The sequence below is a fragment of the Pelophylax lessonae genome (assembly GCF_965119305.1).
Source record: "Pelophylax lessonae genome assembly, chromosome: 4".
NCBI lineage: Eukaryota > Metazoa > Chordata > Amphibia > Anura > Ranidae > Pelophylax > Pelophylax lessonae.
This window is the reverse complement of record NC_138771.1, coordinates 552532480-552558541: the sequence shown is the minus strand read 5'-3', so window position 1 is coordinate 552558541 and position 26062 is coordinate 552532480. Positions and strand designations below refer to the sequence as shown.

Here is a 26062-nt window from a genome sequence, read left to right as displayed (position 1 = left end):
TTGCGCAAACCAATCAAAATACGCTTTTTGCGATTTTTTTTACCAAACATATGTAGCATAAAACAAATTGGCCGAAAATGTTAAAAAATTTTGATTTTTACTTTTTTTTTGGGAATTTCATATAAAAAAATGTGAAAAATATTGTTATTTTTGCAAAATTGACGCTCTTTTTTTGTTTATAGCGCGTGATCAAAAAATCGCACAGGTGATCAAATACCACCAAAAGAAAGATCTGTTTGTGGGAAAAAAAGGACGTCAAATTCGTTTAGGTACAGCGTCGCACGACCGCGCAATTGTCCGTTAAAGTCATGCAGTGCCGAATCGCAAAATACCCCCTGGTCAGGAAGGGGGTAAAATCTTCCGGGGCTTAAGTGGTTAACAGATCAAGCTGTCCGGACAAAGCAGCAGTTAGCGGATGAAGACAAACCATTTAACACTAAGAGGGGTGCTTACATTGGTCAGTTTTAGGTCTCATTCACATGGAGTGATTTACTCCTTGGTGCCGAAGTAATGCAAATATGTGGCCCCACTGGACTGGGCTTTTTTCCATGGGGCCGCATACTTGCATATCTCCCTTTGTGTTGGGAGCAAGCCACACAGCGCACTCCAAGCACAGAGACGGGGTCTCATCGAGAGCCCCGAGCCCCATTCTAGGGATTGGGACCCGGAACTTCCAATTTTGAGTCATCTGATCACTGTGATAGCCTCTGATAAGCTATCACGGTGATCAGTCACTGTGACGCACACCCCCATGATTTTCCTCTGTGAATGGGCGAGAGAGAGATGCATGGTATCTTTCTCTGTCCTTGCAGAAAAAGTTAAAATAAATAATAATAATTAAAAAAATTGAATATATATATATACATATTTTTTTAAATACCTAGATTAAGGTTTGATCTTGGTCAGTGCCAGGGTTAGTGTTTGGGTCAGAGTCAGTATTTTCTGGACAGGATTTTTTTTTTTTTTAGATTAGCATCAGTGTCAATTAGTTTCAGTGTCAGTGTATTTTAGGTAGAATAAAAAAATTAAATAAAAAGCAAAATGCGCATTATTGTTTCTGGGCTGTACTATGGGTACAAACTGACATACACATATATGGTATCACTGCATTCGTTAGGAGCAGGAGAATTTATTTTGAGTTGTTCTTTGGTGGTAGGTTATGGTAGTAGCAGGAAATATACAGCTAAATTATTTTTACTATTTTGGGCCAGTTTTTCTTTGATAATAAAAAAAATCAGGAGATATTCATTACTAGTTACCACCAAATAAAAGCCCAATTTTGCCTAAAAAAGCAAGGTATAATCCACCTGGATGAAAAGTAGTTGTGATAATATGTACGGATTTACTAACACATGTCAAAATTGGGCTTAGGCATTAAGATTTGTTTTACCCTTAGGGGCGAAGGGGTTAATCTGTATCCTGTGCAGGGCTGTGTGTACTGGCACAGGGATGCACAGGTATTGCATGTATCCCCGTGCTGGCAGTCTCATTGCTGTCTATTGGGATGCAGCAGTTGTACAGACCCAGCTGCTGCTCCCAATTTGACATATGTGGGGTTCTCAGCCATGAACGCACCCAGGGTGCTCTTTACTTTACTACTTCATCCAGAATGCAGACACCACAAGACAGGCAGTGTGTTACTGAGTGGATCACCAGGTAAAAAAAAAGGGAAAAATATATATATATATATATATATATATATATATATATATAACAAGAAAAAAATTCAGCTGACTGTAGCTGCTGACTTTTAATATATAGCAGTTACCTGTCCAGGGAGCCCGGGATGTCAGCACCCCAGCCGATTTTCGGATCAGTTGCTGGGTGCTGCCACCGCCATTCTTTTTTAAGGGAAACCGGCAGTGAAGCCTTTTGGCTTCACAGCCGGTTCCCTACTGCGCATGTGCAAAGAGCGCTGCGCATTCTAATTGGCTCAGCAGCGGGGGGAAGGAGGAGGGGGGCCGAACTTCAGAGGGACGGCGCCGCGGCACTGTCTTCGGGCAGTAGGGAAGGGTATCTGTCAAAAACAGGTACCTGTTCCCCCTTCCCCCCTGAAAGGTACCAAATGTGGCACCAGAGGGGGGAGGAAGCAGATGAGCGGAAGTTCCACTTTCGGGTTGAACTCCGCCTTAAGGATTGGTAAGCTGATATATATTACATTTTTGGTTTAATACCTCTTTAACTGTTTTTTTGTTAACGTGAAAATATCTTCTGCAAATTGATTTATATAGTGCTACTGTTTAGAAGTAATTTTGTTTAATGTATTTGCACTGAAAAAAAATCACCTGGAAAGTGCTTGTGACTGCATTCTGCCGAGTACAGTCAAGGCCCTGCTCAGGCTAAAAGAGATCATAGACACTAATTACTCAGTCTTTGGTGCAGTGGTTCGAACTGCAGCCAAAATTGAGACAGCAACCAATATGCAAAAGCTACTGGAGATTTGTATGGGATGACGTATGGAGTATTTTTGGTGCCATAATGCCAGACTTGTGTGACGTTTCCACATAGACTGATTTAAAGAGTAACTCCACTTTTGTTGAGAAAATAACATTCCCCTCTGGGTGATCTGTGTACATTGCAGGGATTTTAACAAACTTTGTTGCAGATTCCTATCTTTTGTTATTCTGAAGAAATCACTGTTTGTATCTCTGTGCTGAGTGGGTCTAATGGGAGTGGTTTCATAATTCTCAATCAGCTCTAATGAGGGAAGCTTCTGGGCCTGCATCCCTTTAGACGTGTTCCTATTGGGAGTATCCCACCAAAAATGACATTTTTGTTGCCGGGGATGCCAGAAATCTGACTTGTATCTTAGGCAGACTTCTGGGAAAATTGGTGAGCCAATCACACAAGCAGGAAATGATGTTTCTGGGGTGTGGTCAGTACACGTTCTGTGTACAAAACAGCTCCAGGTAGCCATATTGCATTGCATTTTCATAAAATTATAACAGCTGCAGATTGGAAAGGAAAGGTCATTTTTAATAACATTCAACTACAATATGATTTGTGTCGCAATTGTATACGTTATATTGTTTTTTCTTTATTTGCTTATTTTATTCCCCACGGAAGTGGAGTTACCCTTTAACCACTTTAAGACCGGAGGATTTTCCTGCTTAATAACCAGGCCCCTTTTTTTCAACCTGGCACTGCATGACTTTAACTGACAATTGCGCGGTCATGCAATGTTATACCCAAACTGAATTTTTTTTACCCACAGAGCTTTCTTTTGGTGGCATTTGATCCCCTCTGCGCTTTTTATTTTTTGCGGTATTAATAAAAAAAGAGCGAAAATTTCGCAAAAAATTGACATTTTCTACTTTGACAGTTAAAAAATATCCAATATATTAAATTTTTGTCATATATTTAGGCCAAAATGTATTTAGCTACATGTCTTTAACAAAAAATTTCTCAATGAGCGTATTTTTAACCACTTTAAGACCGGAAGATTTTACCCCCTTCCTGACCAGGCCATATTTTGCGATTCGGCACTGCGTTACTTTAACTGGCAATTGCGCGGTCGTGCGACGCTGTACCCAAATGACATTTACATCCATTTTTTTCCCCCACAAATAGAGAGTTCTTATGGTGGTATTTGATCACCTGTGTGATTTTTAATTTTTGAAACAAAGAGCAACAATTGTGAAAAAAAAAAAACAATATTTTTCACATTCTGATATATAACATTCCCCCCCAAAAATTTACAAATCAAAATTTTTTAACATTTTAGGCCAATTTGTTTTCTGCTACATATTTTTGGTAAAACAAAAATCGCAATAAATATTTTGATTGGTTTGCGTAAAAGTTACTAACTACGGGAAATATTTGTCATTTTTATTGTTTGGTTTTTTTTTTTTTTTACTAGTAATGGCGGCGACCTCTGATTTTTTTGCGGGACTGTGACATTGCAGTGATCGGACCCCTAACTGACATTTTTGGCACTTTTAGGGGGGACCAGTGACATTACTACAGTAATCAGTGCTAACAATATGCACTGTTACTGTAATAATGACACTGGCAGGGAAGGGGTTAACACTGTTGGTGATCAAGAGGTTAAATGTGTGCCTCGTGTGTGGGGGGAGGGGGTTGTATGACACAGACACAGATCGCAGGTTCAGCTATGCTGAATCCTGTGATCTGTCCCTGTCTGTCACAGAGAAGAACCGCCCGCATTGTTTACACAAGCGGGTGGATTTTATCACTCTTTCCCTGGCAATCACTGTCTCTCCTCCTCCTCCTGCCCGACTTCTGCTTTGTTTAGACACAGCGGAAGCAACCCTTTTGGAGGCAGGGATTCAGCGGCATAGGTTTACGTCGCTGGACACAGGGCTGCCACCTTGCTGCAGTAGCAGCAACGTGAGCAGTCTTAAAGTGGTTAAAGCTAAGCTCCAGGATAAGCAAATATTGTCTATACATGTGCGCTATGTTCAAGTATAACTAAAGGCAAATTTTTTTAAATTTTTTGGATAGTGTGGAAATGAATTAGAACATCTATTAGGTTTTTATTGCTGTCTGTGCCCCCATTAGGCTACTTTCAGACTTTCGGGGGCTCTCTCTGCTGAGCAAGCGGATGACAGGTCTATGTCCGCTTCACTATGCACACAGCCCACTGTTCTCTATGGGATGGTCGGAGATGGAAATGGCCTGGCTGTCCGTTTCCATCCGACAGTCATCTGATCCAATCCGTTGGACGGATGGAGAACAGATCCCCATCTGTCTGTTTTTAGCAGATCGGATCAGATGCCGGCAGGTGTCAGCAGACATATGTCCGCTGACATCCGCCACTCCATAAAGAACAATGGGTGGTCCGATCGGGTCCACCTGAAAAACAGGCAGGCGGACCCGATCGGTCCACTGGTGTGAAAGGAGCCCTAGGGAGATTCTGCCTTTCTATTTTTCCTGTTTCCCTTAAAGTAGTTGTAAACCTCAGACATGAAATATGAACAAATCCCATCCCTCTAGTGTTGGGGTGTCAAAGTAAATTTAATCATAGGCCACATCAGCATTATGATTGCCCTCAAAGGGCCAGTTGTATCTGTAAGACTAGATGTCCAGAGAAACCCACCCCCCCTTACATCAGATTTTATTAGCCCCACCATCAGAAGTCAAGAGTTCCCAACCCTCCCTTACATTGTGCTGCGGCCAGGAAGAAGTTGGGGGCAGAGCTGGGAATCAGAATGTTAAGGGTCTGGAGGAGGACCAGAGGAGGGCTGTAGTCAGCTGCTAGAGCCTGCTGAATGCTGACACCAGGGAAGGCAAAGACAAAGGGGTGCTGAGACTGCACAGAGAGGTGCAGGATCTGTAGGAGGAGTTCTGTTCACCTCTCTGCTGCCAATTGCTGAGACGAGGTGGGGGCGGACAGGAAGGGTACCACAGCTGCAAGGGCCACATAAAATGGCTGGGCGGGCTGCATTCGGCCCGCGGGCCTTGCATTTGACACATGTGCTCTAGTGTGTGCTTGTCTCAATTAAGATCACTGAGGGGTTTATTTACTAAAGCTAGAGAGGGCAACATTAGTCACAATTCTGCAGAGAAACCAATCAGCTTCTAACCTCAGCTTGTTTAATTAAAGCAATAAAAGCTAGAAGCTAATGGTTTCTCTGTAGAATTGTGACAAGTTTTGCCCTCTCTAGCTTTAGTAAATAAACCTCTGAGTGTCATTTCTGTCTGCTGCTTCGTTCCTCTGCTATCAGCATGAGTCACTTCTGACAACTTTTTCTTACACCAAGAGAAAAATGGTGACAGGGGAGGGACCTCCAATAGATTGACAGCTTTGGCTCTGTTTCTGTGTGCTGTGTGAAGGGGGTGTGTCCCTTCCCTCCAATCAGCTCTCAGAGTTCTTCTCACTTAGCTTTGCAGAGTGTAACTTCAACTCTCCACCCCCTTTTTGCCTGAACTCTCAGACAAGCTTTATATATTTAGCACTTAGAAAAGATGTAGAGAGAAGAAGACTGCAGATTGACAGAAACAACTTATGTAGGAGGATTTGTTTAATCTCTGTGTATCACCCGAGGCCAGTCACTTCACTGGTTATATGTTAGGGTTTACAATCACTTTTATTTGCAGGGATTTCAGCTCACTTCCTGACTTGCTAATGGGACAGGAGGTGAATGTAAATCTCCCCAATGGGGACATATATGACAAAAATCTGCCAAAGTTTATAACCTTCCCTTACTCAATCCAAAATGAAAAGAGAAGTTTTGCCAATTGTTCTACTTTTGTTGATTCTTGGTGTGCTTTGTGTATTCCTTTCAGATCTGTGCAGTAATCCAGTGTGAAACGTTGCCTCTGTGTAAGATCTTTCTGTAATAAAGACTGGTCACTGCTGCTCTCTCTCTCTCTCCTTGAACAGGGTGACTGGTCCTGTATTTGGCCCCTCCTCTATTGGGTGGCCTATAGTGGACCCCTCCCACATCTCTGCTTTCTGCACAGGCTTTGTGCAGCACAGTGATGATGTCACTGTTACTTTTTTTCACCAAGGTTTGAAAAGGCACCTAGTGTACACAAAGTGTCTTTATACATGTTGTGGATATTGAAGAATATATTTAAATAAAAGTTTTTGTGCCCAGAGTTCAGATTTAGGATATCGGAAAGTTTGGAACTGGGTGGACTTTCTCTCCAATATTCCATTCAGCTAATACCTGAACTAACTTGATCTATGTTCTGCAATTAAAACGGTTCTTCACACTGAAAACAAGAAATTTAAAATCAGCAGCTACAAATACTGTAGCTGCTTACTTTTATTATCAAGACACTTATCTGTCCAGGGATCCTGCGCTGTCCTCACCCGAGACGGCACTTCAGTTGTCTTGTCCAGATGCCAGCATGTTTACTTGTTGCTCGCAGTTTTACAGCAAGACTCCTACTGCGTGTGTGCATGCCCCACTGCGGTTTGTGAATGGTCTTGCAGCTTTCTGGGACCTGTGGCATGTCCCAGAGGGCTGCAACGGAAAACATCCACTTGGATCGTCACTGTGATCCGACCAGACGTGATAGCAGGTACCTGTCAAAACCAGGGTACCTGCTCCCCCCAAAAATTAAAGTGCCAAATCTTACAGAGGGGGAGGAGACAGATAAGCGGAACGTCCCCTTTGAGTGAAATTCTGCTTTAAAGCACTTGGACCTGAACATGCCCAGGCTAGTAACCTAACAACCTGAGTCAAAGAACATTATATGACTCTGCTTCAACCAGCATGGGCACCAATGTACAATCTTGTCTTATCATGTAGAAGAAATGACAGTGGATAATTATAATGTATGATAGTCTTTACTGACTTGACTATAGTGAGCTGATTATAGACATATCATTTAAAGTGGGCCTAAGGCTGGCCATACACTATACAATTTTCTTGTAAGTTTAAAATGTGAAGACCTGCTATGTTATATGGAAGCTTTAGATTGTAAGCTCTTACGACCAGAGGCCAACTAGCCCTTCTGTATTAAATTGTACTGTATCAGCACTGTCTCACTTTATTTTGTAAAGTGATGCACACATTGTTGGCGTTTTGAAAATCCTGTATTATAATATTAATAGTTAAGAAATGTCAATTTTGCCTAAGAAGTACCTTGAAAAATGTACACTTTGTTTTAGAATTGTCATGAAAAAAGGTTGTGTACCTCCTGACAAGTGAGGGTGCCCAGGCAATCCTCTGCCTACAGCCCCATAGCTGTATATCTTCAGTGTGAGAGCCACTGCTGCTTTTGGCTGCTAATTTTACAAGATTTGAAGTGAGCTTTGGCGATGTGACTACCGTGCTGCTTGCTGGAAAATAATCTGTTAGTAAAGACCAACACTGCATATATATTCCTGCTTCATCCTACACTTCTGCTGCTTCTTCAATATTCCCTCACAAGTTATCAGATTACCAGTCATAAGAGGGCAGCTCTAACATGAGAAAGCAAAATCCTGCCTTTACCATGATGGCAGACTGCACATAGACACAATGTGAAGCAAGGCATGGTTAGCTCGGTAATGGAGAAAAGGTCAGCTGCAGGGAGCCCACATCCAATACTATTGACAAGTCATTTGCCCTTTGCATATTTGTTATGGTACATATAAGTATAGTTATCATAGTTGTCCTTTTCTCATCATTTTTTTAAGTTAACATATATCATCATGTTTGGGGTTCAAAAGGAATATGATCACTTTCAGCATAATGCATGTGAGACAAAAAGAAAAGGACAAAGAAAACTCCCAACTTAATATATCTTGCTAAAAAAAACTGTGATTTTTGGGCAGTCACCAGGTCAGGTTACTATTAATCTAAGGAAGCAGTCTCCAAACTGCGGCCCTGGGGCCGGATGCAGCCCTTTGCTTGCTTTTATCCGGTTTTTGAGGCATTATTCCTGCCACTGACACCAATAATAGGGCATGATTCCTGCCACTGACACCAATAATAGGGCATGATTTCTGCCACTGATACCAACAATAGGGCAATATTTCTAACATTGACACCAACGATGGGGCATCATTTCTTCGACTGACAACAAAAATGGGGCATTGTTCTTCCCACTGACACCAACTATTTTTCTTCCTCTAATACCAAGGATCGGCATTGTTTACTCCCACTGGACACAGACTGCCCCCCCCTAAAGTTTGAAGGACAGTAAACTGGCCCTTTGTTTAGAAAGATTGGAGACCCTTGATCTAAGACAGGGGTGGGAAACCTTTTTTCTGCCAAGGGCCATTTGGATATTTATAACATCATTCGGGGGGCATTCAAAATGATCAACTTAAAAATTAGCCTGTTATATTTGGTCAAACATTTACTTAACTCACCCCTAATGTGATGGCTGGAACTGCTTCTCTTTGGTGAGGTGTGTGATGTTAGCTGGTATTGATGATGTTGTTTCTCACAACTGGTTTTCCAGGTTTGTGTTGGTCAGTCTGGAGCGCAGTAGACTCTTTGCGGTGGTAAGTTTTGAAAAGAACTGCTGGTGGGCACTGCTGGCTGGTACTGCTGACTGGTACTGCTGGTGGGTACTGCTGATGGGTACTGCTGGCTGGTACTGCTGGTGGGTTCTGCTGGTGGGTACTGTTGATGGGTACAGCTGGCAAGTACTGCTGGTAGGTACTGCAGGCTGGTACCGCTGGTGGGTACTGCTGGCTAGTACTGCTGGCTAGTACTGCTGGCTAGTACTGCTGGTGGTTACTTCTAGCTGGTACTGCTGGTGGGAAATGCTGGCTGGTACGGCTGGCTGGTACTGCTGGTGGGTTCTGCTGGTGGGTACTGTTGATGGGTACAGCTGGCTGGTACTGCTGGCAGGTACTGCTGGTGGGTACTGCTGGTGGGTACTGCTAGCTGGTACCGCTGGTGGGTACTGCTGGCTAGTACTGCTGGTGGTTACTTCTAGCTGGTACTGCTGGTGGGAAATGCTGGCTGGTACGGCTGGCTGGTACTGCTGTGGGTACTGTTGGCTAGTACTGCTGTGGGTACTGCTGGCTCAGGCTGGTACTGCTTGCTGATACTGTGCTTTGCTGTGAGTACTGCTGGCTGTGACTGCTGTGGGTACTTCTGGCTGGTACTGTTGTGGATACTGCTGGCTGGTACTGCTGTGGGTACTGCTGGCTCAGGCTGGTACTGCTGTTGGTACTACTGGCTGGACTGCTGGCTGGTACTGCTGGCTCAGGGTGGTACTGCTGGCTGGTACTGCTGTGGGTACTGCTGGCTCAGGCTGGTACTGCTGTGGGTACTGCTGGCTCAGGCTGGTACTGTGCTTTGGGTACTGCTGGCTGGTACTGCTGGCTGGTACTGCTGGCTGGTATTGCTGTGGGTACTACTGGCTGGTACTGCTAGCTCAGGCTGGTAGTGCTGTGGGTACTGCTGGCTGGTAGTGTTGTGGGTAATGCTAGCTGGTACTGCTAGCTCAGGCTGGTACTGCTGTGGGTACTGCTGGCTCAGGCTGGTACTGTGGGTACTTCTGGCTGGTACTGCTGTGGGTACTTCTGGCTGTTGCTGCTGGTTAGCACTGCTAGTTCAGGTTGCTACTGCTGGCTGTTACTTCTGTGGGTACTGCTGGCTCAGGCTGGTACACTGCTGGCTGGTACTGCTGTGGGTACTGCTGGCTCAAGCTAGTAGTGCTGGCTGGTACTGCTGTGGGTACTGCTGGCTCAGGCTGTTAGTGCTGGCTGGTACTGCTGTAGGTACTGCTGGCTAAGACTGGTAGTGAGGCTGGTACTGCTGCGGGTACTGCTGGCGGGAAATGCTGGCTAGAGACTCAGGAGCGGCACCGCGCTGGAGGAAGATAGAAGCGATGCTTCCTGTATTGGTCAGTCTCCTCACAGGCGGTGTGCATTTGGAATCACTCTGCCTGTGACTCACTCAGACTGTGAGGACAGAGCCGGAGCTATACAGGAAACATTGGCTCCATTCTGACAGCTCAGCTGAGACAGACACAGACTCAGCTGCACGGGGGGCCGGACCAAATAATTTTGCGGGACGCATACCACCTGCTGGCCGTAGGTTCCCCACCCCTGATCTAAGAGAACAGATTGCTACAGATGTGGATGTTGCATACCAAGATGTGGATTCCCAAAACAAATTATATAGTTGAACTTTAAATTTAAAAGAGAAGTATAGCCAAAGCTCATTCGGCTGTACTTCTCCTGTGGATCACAGGAGTGCAGTTCGTTCTGCACTCCTGTGACCCTTTTTCAACAGAGAGCGGGTTGAAGCCCACTGTCAGCTGATGTCACAGACCCCTGCCAGGCTCGAGCAAGATTGCAACTATATGGTCAGGATCTGCCGACATGCCTGGACCTGACAGTCAGCAGTTCTCTGCTCAGGGAGCTGTGAAAACCAAGCAATCGGCGGTGTTTGATCGCTCGGTTCTCAGTCTTAGAGCCGGTGGGGGACAGATGCAGTATTGGACCGATGCTGCATCCACCTAGGTAAGTATGATTTAAAAAAAAAAAGTATTCCCAAACTTCTCTTTTAGGAGCTGAAATAGAAATGAGTTGCAGTATATTCAAATATTGGTGTATGTTCTGGATTATACATTAATAAATAATACGATTTTGTGGTATACTAACCACAAAATATTATATGGTTATGTGGTAATACCATAGCTAGGTGCGTTAACCCTTGCTACCCTCTTCATTCTATCCCCCTACTTCCTAAGTTGATGTCTCACTTAGGAAGCCCATACAGTTTTTTCATTCAACCAGTGGGTTGAATGAAAGAAAATGCCTTGATTCCACCATCCACATATTCGATGCAGATGGGGGAATCCCTCCCACTGAGCTACCGTATTCTGACGATCAGTGTAGCCGGCAGCACTGATTGTTCGGCAAGCTGGTTGTACAGAAGCCAAATGATGGCTTTTCACCTAGCCAGTAGTGTATTTTGTTTTTTAAACAAACAATTTTTAACAGATCAGTATATGGTAAGAAGTAGTAGACTTTGATGTATGGTCTGGATACTGGACACGGTTAACATCATTTTGACAAGAGACGTAAAAGCTTCTTAGTTGTTAATACTCAGAAAGAACCTAATGACAGTTTCCAGGATGAATTATGTGCTTGCAACTAATTTGGGAGCCAGGATGCCAGTTTAAGGATCTCAGCTATTTGTAATGGACTTTAGGGAACTGAAAACTAGCTACTGGATAAATTGGTAATAACTGTGAAAAAAAGACTCAAATCATGGTGCAATACTTAACATAATCATTACTTACAAGGGTTCTGGCCACAAAGCCCAGGGAATGAAGAGGTCAATAAGGGATAAACTAGCAGGCCCATGGGTAGGCTTGCAGCTGACTTGGACATACTGCTAAGCTAAGAAATGACTTGCGGCAGTCTGCTATTCTAAAGAGATTTGCAAGATAAACTTCCATACAGACATGAGATAGGCAGTAACTTAGAAGTAGGTTCCTAGGCTCTGAATACTTCTACCTCTTTGGGGCAAGGATCTGGCACTGCTAACACTTTCTATGAACACACTTATACGAAGAGCCGCTACAGTGACAAAACATGTGAGGAGATTGCTACCCCTGAATAGAAGCAGCATATCCATGCTCATAAAGATATGTTCCTAAAGATATGTTCCATGCTCATAAAGATATGTTATTAGGCTGCAATTTCAGGTACTGTATGTCCCAGATGGAAAGGACAGAGTCTGAAATAAAATGATATTTCTCAGGTTTAACGTGGAACTAACATATCTGTGAACTAGACCTAAAAATGGTCTATTGTGTCGCTGTTATAAACATGAATATTGTGCATTACTGGGTTAGTATGATTACGTTTATGTATTGTTATTTTTCTTAAAGCAAACCTGTACTTTACCTGTTCATGAAAAAGCATCAGATTTGCTTTAAAGCACCTTTATATGTGAACAGAAACCTTGTAAACAGCCCATTCAGTTTAAGCACTTGCTTACTGGGCACTTAAACCCCCTTCCTGTCCAGGTCAATTTTCAGCTTTCAGCGCTGTCACTCTTTGAATGACAATTGAGCGGTCATGCTACACGTTACTCATATTAAATTTTTATAATTTTTTTTCACACAAACAGAGCTTTCTTTTGGGGGTATTTATTCACTACTGGGGGTTTTATTTTTTGCTGAACAAACAAAAAAAGACCGAAAATTAGAAAAAAAAAAAAAAACAACAATATTCATAGTTTGTTAAAAAAATTTGCAAGCAGGTAATTTTTCTCCTTCAATGATGTGCACTGATGAGGCTGCATTGATGGGCACTGATATGTGGCACTGATGGGCACTGATGAGGCAGCACTGGTTGGCACTGATCAGGAGGCACTGATGAGGCTGCACTGATAGGTAGCACTGACGGGTACTGATAGATGGCACTAATAGGTGGCACTGATAGGCACTGGTAGGTGATACTAATAGGCAGCACTGATAGGTGGCTCAGATGATGAGGCACTGATGGGCACTGATTGGCAGTACTGGTGGGAACTGATAGGTGGCACTGGTGGGCACTGGTAGGTGGCACTGGTGGGCACTAGTAGGTGGCACTGGTGAGGCGGCAGAGTCTCTGCGTGTGCAGGACTGATGTCCCATTTACACAAGCCGTAATCTGCTTTTTTTTTCTCCTCACGCTGTCAGCTGACTGTTTACATTACATGATAACCTTTTTTGGCTGACAGCTGATCACGTGGTAAGGGGCCGGGATTGGCCCCTTACTCTGATCTGTGATCAGCTGAGTCTCATGGACTCACTAATCACAGAGCTCGCAGCCCGTGCCCCGCAGGGTAGGCGCGCAAGCAGCACGAGCACAGGAGGACATACATTGACGCACTCCCGGGAATTCAGGCCCGCACCGTAGCCGTCTTTCAGCTATAGTGCCGGCGCAAAGAGGTTAAAATGGAAATGCAAAGCAAAACATCTATACGTATAATAAACAATATAAATACTTTTTTTTTATATTTTTCACATATTATTTTTTCTTAGCTGTAAAATGAGCTTAGAGAGTAAAGCCTCGTACACACGCAACGATTATCGGCCGACCGATCGGCCGACTTTTGTCCAGTGTTGTTGTGTTGGTTGAAATGTGCTCTAGACTGCACACAAATTTTCTCGGCCAACAAAAATCTACTTCAGAAGTGATGTCATGTGCTGGTTTACTTTCCGTGTGTTTTTTCATCTCTGAGCATGCTCAGTCTTGCTCATCAGATTTTTGTCTGCCGAAATCTGTAATGACTGACGGAAAATCGGCCGTTGTGGTGACGGCCAACAAAAATTTTATAGCCTGCACACCAGATTTTATTCGGCCGAAAAGTCGGAGTCGGTTGTCGAAAGCATCATACTAACAAGCCGAAAATCGGCTGATCGGATGTTGGCCGAAAATTCACGGCCAACTATCGACGCGTGTGTACGAGGCATTAGGGATGGAGAAACAGCATTACACTGATCTTCTCAGTGAATTGCTGTGCAGGGGGGTGTCAACACACGTCTTGCAAATTGGAGGACAGGCAGGCTGTGCTCCCAGCACAGCCGAAAAACTGACCACTGTGGGATGGATGTGCTTTCATGCCTAGTGTGGTCAGTTTGAAAGAGGAAAGCATGGGGACTGGCAGGATCACCAAATCAAAAAAAGGAAGCAACACAGAAAGAACAGGATACTTTTTAACACACACAGATGCATATTAGGAATATGAAATGTTGCTGTAACATATTCTTTAACCCTTTTGCTGACAGGTCTATACAGAATATGGACCTACAGCACAGCTTCCAGCTGTACGGACCTGGCATTCCTCTTTCTGCTATAAGCTCATGGTTACTCAAGAGCTTATAGCAAAACTGTTCAGCAGACTCTGCTGAAGAAACGGATAGCTCTGATTAGCGGCCGACAAGCCACTGATCAGAGCTATTCACCGATAAGCAGAAGCTAACTTCAGTAATTTCCACGTGTTTAAAAAAACAAGCATACAGGCAGCTAAAATTACAGCATATGCAAATCTCAACATTTCCTTTAAATCTTGATCCTGTTTCCTCCTGAACCATCCTATTGGTCAGCAGGGCCATTGGGGAGGCAAAGGTGATAATGTCAAGCTCAATATTTTACAGGGAAAGTCAAAATTTCCATATAAATTCATAGGTCCATTACCCTAGGACCCCGAGATTCTGAGGCAGGAGGATTAAATTACAACGTATAGTAATATGAGCTTCAAAACCTACAAAAAAGACTTGATCTGATATTCACCATATGACACCAGATGACACCATAGCAAAAAACTTTGGTAACACTGTACATGGACAAATATATACTAATATACTGTACTGTTACACATTAGTGATTGTGGCAATACATGGACAACTCAGAACAATTGAAGCAAACTATTGGAAACCAACTAGCAAGAATGAGAATACTTGGGTAACAAGTGGGTGGCAGATGCCACTATGATAACAGGTGGTTAACAAATGTAGGTAACACACCTGCTATTCTGACAACAAATGGTCAACAAACAGGCATACTTGACACTATAGGCATATCTAGCAATACATAATCAACAATATATGGGCAACAAATGAGCAGTAGTAATAGTATGTGGGCAACAAACGGGTAGCATGGGCAGCAAACAGTTTCTTTGTGACAAAAACATGGGCAACCAACAGGCAATGGGGAAAAAGGAAAAACAGAGAGTTCACCCATGCTTACTTTTAGTCTTCTCCAACTCAAATATTTGAAGGCCTTTTGATGTGAACGCATTTATGAAACCTTTGTGGCATACTTAGCTGGATTAACAAGAAGATAGAGCTTTATTTAAAGGCAAATAGAAGCACAAAGCAAAAAAGGGAAACAATTTGTTAACTGAAAATAACTAAAGGAAAAGCTCTAGTTTGAGCATCAGCAATGTACTTATGTTCATGTTCTCATGTACTAATGGATATGGTTTAAAGCATGGAACTGCATTTTGAGGTACACAGTAAATTACTGTTTTCCATCCTGCCAACAAGTTCTTTTTGATGAACACCAGTAACCTGCATAGCAACTGTGCATTAATTGTATATGTCTCTTCTCATTCTACAGATCATCAGAAACTAGAGAGAGAAGCTCGGATTTGTCGTCTATTAAAGCACCCTAATATTGGTAAGTAAAAGTATATTGCCGTTTTATACTCATTTGTCCCTTTTTTACATATCTAACTTCACTTACTACCGATGTAGAGTGACCCTTGCCATTCCATTTGTTATCCCATCTAAAAGTGCCTGTGCGTATAACTCTACATAGGCTGTTGTAAGCTTTTTGTTTTCCTTTGTTCTTATCAAAGCTCTCTGACAATCTCTAGATAGCTGTAAAACCCTGCATCAAAAGTCATCTTCACCTTCAGAAGTCAGTTTTGCAATTCTTGTATAGTAAGACACTATTCACATCAGTGCGGTGCAGATTTCTGCATCACATTTTTATGTGCGTTCTTGGGAGCTCAAATTGGCACTAAATGAAACAAGTCCTGGGCAGGGTCCCAGTGTCAACATTATAATCTTTATCATACAGTGCAGGACAAAGAACTAGTATTTATAAACCAAGGACTATATTCTACTACCTTTCAATGACTGGAGACTGGCAAATATGTTGCTAGGGCTGTCCTTAGAGCGTACGCATAAAACCTTGCCCACTCTGTGAGGTTCAAGTTATTTGCTGGTATGATGCATCTGTTCTCTTCGGGAGCAGCTTTTTTCTTTCTAAACCATCAAAGTATTTTTCATCCAAATCTTTTATCAACATCTGACAGCTATTTGCCTTGCACTACCTAGCATTTTCCAGATTGGTTACCCTTCGGTGTGTACCTTGGATACTGTACTTGGACCCCTGACAAGACACAGGTCTGATCCTGCAACCTCTGCTGTGTCTGGCAGTGTCTCATCTTGCTGTGCCACCTGGGATGTTGAACAGCAGCCTGGACAATTCCTTGAACAATCTTGCCTTGAACCTAGTTTCTCTTGAACCTTTAATCCTTTGCTCCTCCTGCAAACTTCCTATTATAGCAATGCCTTTGCACTTCCTATTAGCCAGATTATTGTGCTCTCTTCAGCCAATATCTAGCTCTTGTCACTCCTGCTACCATTTGTATCTTCAGTACCACTCATTACTGACCTTTGGCTTGTTCCTCGACTGCGCTTCCCCGTGATCCCAGCCTGCAGCCACTTGTTTTTGAACTTTGGCTTGTTTACTGACCACGCTTCTGCTTGACCCCTACCTACTTGTTCTGCTACTCGACCTTGTGACTACCTCCTAGTAGGGCGACCCTGAGGACCGCAACCAGGTACTAACTTGCAGCAAAACCCATCTCCTGCTCTGGTGAACACTGATTAGTGCTTAGACTCTGCGGGTGAGCCTGTGGTATCAGCCAGGTTGACCTGCTTCTGTAACTATCCAGCTGGTCGGTGGTAGCCTTTCTACTGTTCTGCAAACCTGACCATTACAACCCCACTGTGTGTAATGTTTTCTTTGGGCTCTGGAACCTGCATTAAAAGCTCACCTTAACACACAGTGCAACATGTGAAATAAGCCGTAGGGTGCTTTAAAGGTCCAGGGCTAGTGTCCATTCCTATAGTTCCCAGACCTTGAATATCTCTCCAGGGTATGCCCACTAAGACGGGCAAAGGTAGAGCCAATATATGAACCAGTGACATGGAAAGATAAGATGTTCATCCTGTTTATTGGACCAATACTGTAACATTACAGCAATTATGTAACTTGGTATCTCCATTACTTGCAGTGCAATTTTGTAGGTGTCATTGAATAGAATTAGCTTTGTGCAAGAGAAAGTTGGGAATGTGTTTGACTTTATTCACTTTTTAGGTGTTTAAACTTTCAGACTCTGTGGTAAAAAAAACATTATTCAGACCTTCATTTCTAGGAGATGACTAGGAGTTACATCATGCCACAGGTCTCACTTTTACCACCACTCCTGCCCAGACCCCTTATAAAGGTACTGAGGCACTTCTTCAGAGTATTTAAAAATGTGCTTGCACCCTCACTCGCCATCTTAGAAACCCAGGGAATCCAGGTCACAGGGTACCTATATGACCTTCTTCTGAAGGATTCATCTCCCTCAAAACTATCTGCAAATTTCTAAACAACTATTCAAATTCTTCAGGCCTAAGGCTGGGCAATAAACCCTCAAAAGTCTGCACTCTAGTATTCCTTTAGTCTAAAGTTTTTAGGCCTAATTCTAGATACTGCCCAGGCAGAAGTTTTCCCTCGGGAAAACAAATTTTCCTCCCTACGATCCCATGCTTGGACCTTAAGATCAAAAAGACATCCCCCAGTGAGATTCTTCATGAGGGTCCTGAGCCTTATGGTACCCCCTGTCAAGGCTGTTCCTTTTGCTCAGTTCTACTTAAGGCTTCTTTAACACAACATATTTCTGGCCTGGAGCAAACACACTGCTTCTTTAGATTCTCCAGTGCTTCTCTTTAGCCAAGGAAGGAATTTCCATATCTTGGTGAATTTATAAACCAGCCTTGGAAATAGGAGAGTTGTTTTTGCCATACTCATGGATGGTAGTAACTACAGAAGCAAGCCTCATAGGGGAGGAGTGTTCTAATATCTCACAGCTTAAGTAACGTGGTCCCCAAGGGAAGCAAAACTCCTTATCAACATCCTGGAACTCAGAGCTCTGCCTCACTGAACCCCCCTTGTTTAGGAACACCCAATCAGGGTGCAATCAGACAATGCTAAAGCAGGGTCTATATCAATCATCAAGGGGTTGCCCAGTAGTCAGACAGCCTTAAAGGATAAGTTCACCTTTTCAAAAATATTATAAATGCACGTTTTTCAGGTAAAAAATTTGCCTTTTTATTTTTTGTTTTACCAGGAGCCTGGAAAGCATTGCACCCGGTGGCCATGCAGGGCTCCTGCAGACTTGTCAGTGTATCTGTTTGCTCGTACCTCATAAAAGAAGGAAGTTACACTCTGATAGGAAGAGAGTGAACTACCTAGAGCGATTAGCAGCTCCCTGGTAGTTCACTGAGAACTACAAGCCAACAGTCGCAAAGGCTGTCAGTACTTGTAGTTTCCCATCCACAGAACACTGTGAAAGAATGATGTGGCCGGGCAGGTTGGGCCCCACACAGACACATTTTTTTTAAATAAAAAAGTAGAAATCAGCGCTCTCCTCTTAAAGTGAGCCACTCTAATTATTTAAATGACGGTAATGACGGTTTTTACCTATTTTTTTTAAATAGTGACAACAACGAGTAGGGGGGATTTCCCCGCTTTCTGTCACTAGATGCAGCAGACACGGGAGACGTAAGAACATGTTACAAAAAAAAAAACGGGTGGAACATGTAACAAGTTTCCAACGGTAAACTTATCCTTTAAAGAGGTTGCAAATCTGAAGTGAACAAAGCAAATCCTCATATAACGAGTACTTGCCTCAGTCCATAGCACCTAGTGTGGGTCCTAGCTGTTCTCTCCCTCCTATGCTATCTGTATCTATCTTTTATGACAGTTTTCCCTGACACCAGGCAATGTATGATGATAGCCCATCTCCTCCTCAAGCACACAGCAGAGGACTCACAGCCTGGGATGTGCATGTTTTTTAGTGTCACCGTGTAAAGGGGAGTGTGTTCATTCCCTCCACTCAGCTGTCCGATTACACTCCATTCTCTGCTCTGTGTTGGACAGTGTGTGATGTCCGATCTCCACCCCTGCCTCCTGGAAGCTGAGAACTGCTATCTGATCTGTTTACTTTGAAAGGCTCTGGAGAAGAGAGGGCTGCAGATAAACAGGTGCCGATTATGTGTGAAGATTTGCTTCATGACCATGTATTGCCTTAGGCTGGTTATTTTAGTGGACTTATGTAAAGGTTCTGAGTCTCTCCTTACCACTGACCAGCAATCTCTGCAGTTTACTCGCACATTCTGGGAGTGGACAATTGACAGGCAGATTTCCTCAGCCATCACCATTTGAGTCAGAGAGAATGGACCATTAAACCCAACATCTTCAATCTCAAGTTTTAGAAATGGGAGACTCCAGGTGTGGACATTCAAGGCTCCAGGTTCAACAACAAGTTACCCCTGTTTCATATATGACTTTCCTCCACTGTGGGGTTTTTTTTTTTTGGCTACTGTGGATTCTCATTGTTGGTAAGTCAAAATTCCTATTATCCTAATCATACAGTACAGACACAGGCTGGATATCCGTAGACCTTGCTAATTCACACTTCTTAATCACTGACTTTAACAGCATAACTGTTGAAACACAGGTCCTGAAGGACAGGGGTCTGTAATTCCCACCTTACTCAGAGGCAGAAAAGCCAATTTGCATACATTTTACTACAATACCTGTAAAACATTTTTGGCACAGTGTAAACATACGGTTTTCAATCCCAGAGAATACTCTGTACTTCGCATTCTGGTTTTCCTACTATCAGGACTTGACTACAAGTTGGTCTTTAGCACTCTTAAGGGACAGATTTCAGCCTTCTCCATTCTTTTCCAGAAACTGTTGGCTTCGCTTTGCTTTGTTAAAACTTTTATTTATGGTGTCTCATGGATCAGGGCCTCATTACAGCACCATGTGCTTCATTGTGAACATCCCAGGGTCTATGGATATATGGAATTTTGACTTACCTGTAAATTCTGTATCTTGGAGTAGAGTACACAGAATGGGCCACCCTCCCCCCTGTTCCTGAGTTACTTTACATTGCTTGCTAAAGAGCTGAGGACTCATGGAGTGGGGAGGGATTATAGGAGTATGCCCGGGTGACATGCCCATTAAAGCTTTTGTCAAAGTTCAATCACCTAATGGGAAGCAGCCTAAAACCCAGTATCTATGAAAACCCAGCCTGTGTCCTGTACTGTATTTCAAGATATGGAATTTACAGGTAAATCATAATTCCTGTATTTCACAACTGTTATCTAGGGAGCTGTGACTGCAGAGATGTTGCAATAAAGAGCTTATAACAGCCTCTATGCAGTATGCACAGCACAGGTACTGATAGATGGGACAGCAAGAGGAATAGCATGGGTTACTTTAACGTTGAAACTTTTTCTCCCACTATTTATGTAAGAAATTCTGTATACTAGGGTACAAGTTTAATAATAGTATAAAAAAAATCAAAATTACTACAAGAGTTGATCTGCTATAACAACCCAGCCCTAAAATGTTAAGCAACCCTCAGGTTTTTTAACCTCTTGGGGCCCACATAATAAACATAATGCTTTAAAGTAGTTTTAGGGCTCTTTCACACGGTCCGCCTCTGTAGGCGGATCCGTGCTGCTCAGCGGGGATCGATCCGCCGATCCCTGCTGAGCCAGCGGATGACAACTCAATCTCCGCTTGCAGTGCTGAGAGGGAGGTGTCACAGCTCCCGCTGCTCTCTATGGGGGATCGGATGAGAGCGGACCGTTTGTCCGCTCTCATCCGATCCAATCCCTGAACGGATGGAAAAATAGGGTTTCCATCCGTCCAGATTTCACGGACAGGATCGGATCCACTGATATCCGCTGCCCCATGGAGCTGCATGGAGGATCCGATCAGATCCGCCTAAAAAACGGACAGGCGGATCTGATCTGATCGCCCGTGTGAAAGAGCCCTTAAACCTCTGAAAATAGATAAGAACAAAACACATATTTCTATAGAGTGTACTACTCTCTATCCAAAGGATTGAGAATAATTTCACTTTGCTGTTTTGTTCCTCTCCTATCTGCATGAGTAATTTCTGACTCTTGACTGTAAGAGATGGAGGAGGACAGGGAAGAGATCTCCAGCACACAGCCTGTGACTCACTGCCTCAGTTCTGCGTGTTTCATGTGTACTGTGTGGAGAAGGGTGTGTCCCTTCCCTCCAATCAGCTTTCCTCTCTGAGTGTGTGCCCCTGCTTTCTGAAAGCTCAGACAAACTGTGTAAATTCTGTACTTTGGTAGAGGAGAGAGGGCGGCAGATAAACAAATATAACTTATGTAGGAGGATTTGTCTCATCTTTATGTATCACCTGAGGCTAGTCACTTCACTGGGTATATGTAAGGGTTTACAACCACTTTAACCCCCACACGCCACATTTGTATCCATGGACGGCCAAGGTTTCTGTCCTGAATACATGCTCACTATGTGCACCCAGCAAAGACCGTTCTCAGTCTCTAGACATAATTGGGACCTGACACTCAGGATGGGTCCCTGATTAGGTGACTACTTTCAATGTCAATCACAGTTGTCACATGATTAGGAAGTCTGTCCAGCCCCCACGGGGGTAAAGACCCATTTAAAGGGAAGTTAGGGCTGGGTGGAAGGGGGTGAAGCTCTTTCAGCAAGTGATTTAATAACTTACTGAGTTTGCAGCTTCTTTATCTTTATTTAATCCTTGCCTATTTTTTTTTTAGCTTAACCTGGTGCCATAACTGCAGCCCCAGATTTGCTGTTTCAGGGAGGCTTCTTTCACTTGCAGCATCCTATGGCACCACCCTTGCATGCAGGGACTAGAGCTGTGTCTCCCTACACAGTGTGCATCAATAGAAACACAGAGCACCATAGTCTGGGATCGCAAGGCACTCCCCTGACTCCTCCTTCTTCTTCCCTACACTCTTCTCTAAGCTAACAGACTGGTGGGAGACTGCATTATCCATTGTTAACTCTTTCTTGTGAAAACTGGAAGTTCAGGGAAGTAGCACTAAGAGAGCAGGAGCCAGCAGCATTGACAGTAGTAAACTGCAAGTGCAGGAAAGACAATCTCACCATCTATGGCCTTCCTTAGTCTGTAGTCCCACACAACCCCCATCACCATACAACAGAAATACAGAAAACAGATACAGACAAGCAACATTTCGACCAATGTGTGTACAATCTCCAGGTCTGGCATACTCTGAAGTCTGTACATTTGTTTTGGGTCTGAACATATAGAATAATAGTCATCCCAGGTGTATGGTAAAACTAGAAACGTGACAATATTGTTCAGTTCACAGCCCCGCACATGCTCATAGACATGAGAATGGACACTTGAATATACCGGAGCCAGAAGGTATAAACATTTCCAGACACGGACCTGCCATTCTGGTGTTAAATGGAAAATTCCAATCAAGCTCCACGGTGATGGCCAGTGAGCACAGGGCCCACTAGAGAACGTCAGGCCTTCACGCCACCCTCATGAAGTCGGTTTCCGATTGTTTGGTCAGAGACATTCACACCAGTGGCCTGCTGGAGGTCATTTTGTAGGGCTCTGGCAGTGCTCATCCTGTTCCTCCTTGCACAAAGAAGCAAATACCGGTCCTGCTGATGGGTTAAGGACCTTCTATGGCCCTGTCTAGTTCTTCTAGAGTAACTGCCTGTCCCCTGGAATCTCCTCTAGGCTCTTAAGACTGTGCTTGGAGACATAGCAAACCTTCTGGCAATGGCACGTATTGATGTGCCATCCTGGAGAAGTTGGTCTGCCTGTTCAAACTCTATAGGGTCCAGGTATCACCTCATGCTACCAGTAGTGACACTGACCCTAGCCAAATGCAAAACTAGTGAAAAAGTCAGAAAAGATGAGTAGGGAAAAAAATTTGTTGGCCTTCACCTGTAAAACCATTTCTGTTTGCAGGTTGTCTCATTGTTGCCCATGTATTGCATCTGTCGTTAATTTCTTTAACACCAAAGCAGCTGAAACTGATTAACAACCCCCTCTGCTACTTAACTGACCATATCAATATCCCAGGAGTTTAATTGACTTGACGCTATACGCGGATTAAAAAGTGTTCCTTAACACTGAGGTTAAAGCAAATTAAAATTGAGGTTAAAGTAAACAGAGCAGGTATTCTGACTATAAAAATAGTCAGTATTCTCTAGATCACATTCGTTTTTTACTGACTGGTCTATTTAATGCTTCAAACTAATGTTCATATCTGTGTTTTTTTGTTTTTTTTTGTGCAGTACGCCTCCATGACAGTATATCAGAGGAGGGTTTCCACTATCTCATCTTCGACCTGTAAGTATATTGCTGTCTTATTATTTTCAAATAATGGTTAGGAAATACGAAAATGTTAACACAATAATATTCAAAGATGCTTCTAAATTTCACTGACTTGAGTAGAACAAAAGAGTTTAGAAAGAGTAAATTTAAGATTAATTTGGTTGCTATAGCATGGTAAACCTGTAATAGACTTGTAGACAGCACTGTTTTTTGTCTAGTTTAGGGTTTTCTATAGAACATTAAAGTAAACCTGACATATAAGAAATCTAGGGGCTTACCTTGTTGATGTCTAAAGCTGGATACACACTATCCAACTTTTGTGGTTAGATTTCCTTCAGATTTACCTTTTCTATGTAATGCAAGGGCCTGCCAGATTGCATACAAATTGAAAGTGTTTAGGTTTGACCTCATATTATATGGTTTTGGTAAGTCTAAAGGAAAAAGTCTTCAGAAAATCTTATAGTGTGTATAGCCCATTAGTTGCAATGCTAGTTGCTTGGTTTTTATCTTAAACTTTGAGTTCAAACTTTGAGTCACTGACTGGAGCAAGCATGCTAATAGGCAAAGCTCAAAGTAGTCAGAATTCCTTATTTTCATGCTTGTTCCAAGTTAGGGACTGAAAGTATTAATGGCAAAGCATAAAGCTGGCCATAGATGGATCAACATTTGGCCAGTTCAGCAGGGACTGACCCTATTTCGATCCATCTATGGGCAGGATGATTGTACAGAAGTTAATCTCTCAATTGCTATGCTGATGAGTCTATTTTTAACATCAAGGAACTCTCCCCACTGTCAGAATACAATAGCTCTGCGGCAGGGATTCCTTCATCCACCTCGAATGTATGGTGGATGAAGACACCTGCCTTTACATGCACATGAACCCTAATGGCATCCCAATCTTAGTCCGGGAAGGTGGTATTTTGAGTTGGCCCACCCTTTTCAGCTATAACAGCTTCAACTCTTCTGGGAAGGCTGTCCACAAGGTTTAGGAGTGTGTCTATGGGAATGGTGGACCATTTTTTCAGAAGCGCATTTACAATTCAGGCACTAATGTTGGACGAAAAAACCTGGCTCGCAGTCTCCGCTCTAATTCACCCCAAAGGTATTCTATCAGGATGAGGTCAGGACCTGTCAAGTTCCCCCACCCCAAACTCGCTCATCCATGTCTTTATGGACCTTGCTTTGTGCACTGGTTCAAATCATTTGTTGGTGGGGGGGTTATAGTGTGGGGATGTTTTTCACTTAGTTTCTAAGGTGTCTGCATACAAAGACATTTTTGACAATTTCATGCTCCCAATCTTGTGGGGATGGTCCCTTCCTTCCTGTTCCAACATGACTGCTCACCAGTGCACAAAGCAAGGTCAATAAAGACATGGATGAGTGAGTTTGGGAGTGGAGTAACTTGACTGGCCTACACAGAGTCCTGACCTCAACCCGACAGAACACATTTAGGATGAATTCGAGTGCAGTCTGTGAGCCAGGTCTTCTCCTCCAACATCAGTGCCTGACCTCACAAATGCACTTCTGGAAGAATGGTCAAACATTCCCATAGACACACTCCTAAACCTTGTGGACAGCCTTCCCAGAGGAGTTGAAGCTGTTCAAGCTTCAAAGGCTTGGCCAACTCAATTTTGAACCCTACGGACTGGGATGTCATTAAAGTTCAGGTGCGTGTAAAGGCTGGAGTCCCAATACTTTTGGCAATATAGTGTATGTTCAGAATGATGACACCATACATGTTTCTTTCATGCCAGGCTTACTTGAAGATGTTTGAAAACTGTATTAAACCCCAAAAGCAAACACTAATATTTCAGCTTACCAATTCCTAGATGTGATGTTGCATTCGTTTTCTTTTTTAGGATTTCCTTCCTTTATTTTCATCTGGTGATCCAGCCAGTTAAGCCAGCCATACATTGATCAAAATGTGTCCAGTTCAGCAGGGACCAGTCGAATTTTGATCCATGTGTGGGGCAGGCTGGTTGTACAGAAGTCCATCTACCGATCAATATCTGTACAACCACCCCGCTGGTTCTTTGCTGATCGAACAATGCCTCCAGCTATAGCCAGCAGCACTGATCAGTGTATTCTGACAATGGAAATTCTCCCTTCTGTCAGAATACAATAACTTAGCGAGAAGGATTTCCATCGAGTGTGTGGATAGGGGAATCAAGTCATTTTTTTTTTTTTTCGTTTAACGTGCTGATGGAACTGCTATAACTTTTGTAAGTTTTGTTAGAAATTCTAACAATACACTTGAAGAGACATTTTATACTTTCTTACTTTCACCAGAAGCCCCCACCATTCCATCAGGGCCACTGCCAGGGCTTCCATCAGGGGGGGACAACCAATACACATGTGAGGGGCCCAGGCGTCCCCTGGGGCCTTACTGCCGAGCATGGCTGGGAGGAGTGTGGCTGCCCTGTCTTTCTCTATAAATTCATTCACAACAGAAGAAATGACAGCTACTGCTCTCTGTTATTTTGCTCACATCCGGCTCTTTACTGCTACCTGTGGTTGCTTCCTGTATGTGCACTCCTTGTGTAAGTGCTACTTGTACTGTATTCTGTGATTGGCTGAAGCTCCTCCCTGAGTCTCAGAGACATGTGTAAGCTTTGTGAAAAAAAGCTGGTACTAGGAAGACCTCCGTTACAAGTAGGGTCTGTGTGTATAAGTTAGGGGAGAGGCTGTTTGTGTACAGGGGGCCCAGGCCTAAA

The 26062-nt window shown here is 43.4% G+C and overlaps 1 protein-coding gene across 32 annotated transcripts in view; it reads left to right on the top strand.

The window, feature by feature from the left end:
- The window catches only part of CAMK2B (calcium/calmodulin dependent protein kinase II beta), a 313844-nt gene that overhangs the window by 142835 nt on the left and 144947 nt on the right, over nt 1-26062 (top strand). For all 32 annotated transcript variants that reach the window (XM_082257250.1, XM_082257233.1, XM_082257237.1 and 29 more), the window contains exons 3-4: nt 15485-15544; nt 23309-23363. In XM_082257250.1, the coding sequence (XP_082113376.1) occupies nt 15485-15544; nt 23309-23363 (115 nt within the window). The remainder of the gene's footprint in view (nt 1-15484; nt 15545-23308; nt 23364-26062) is intronic.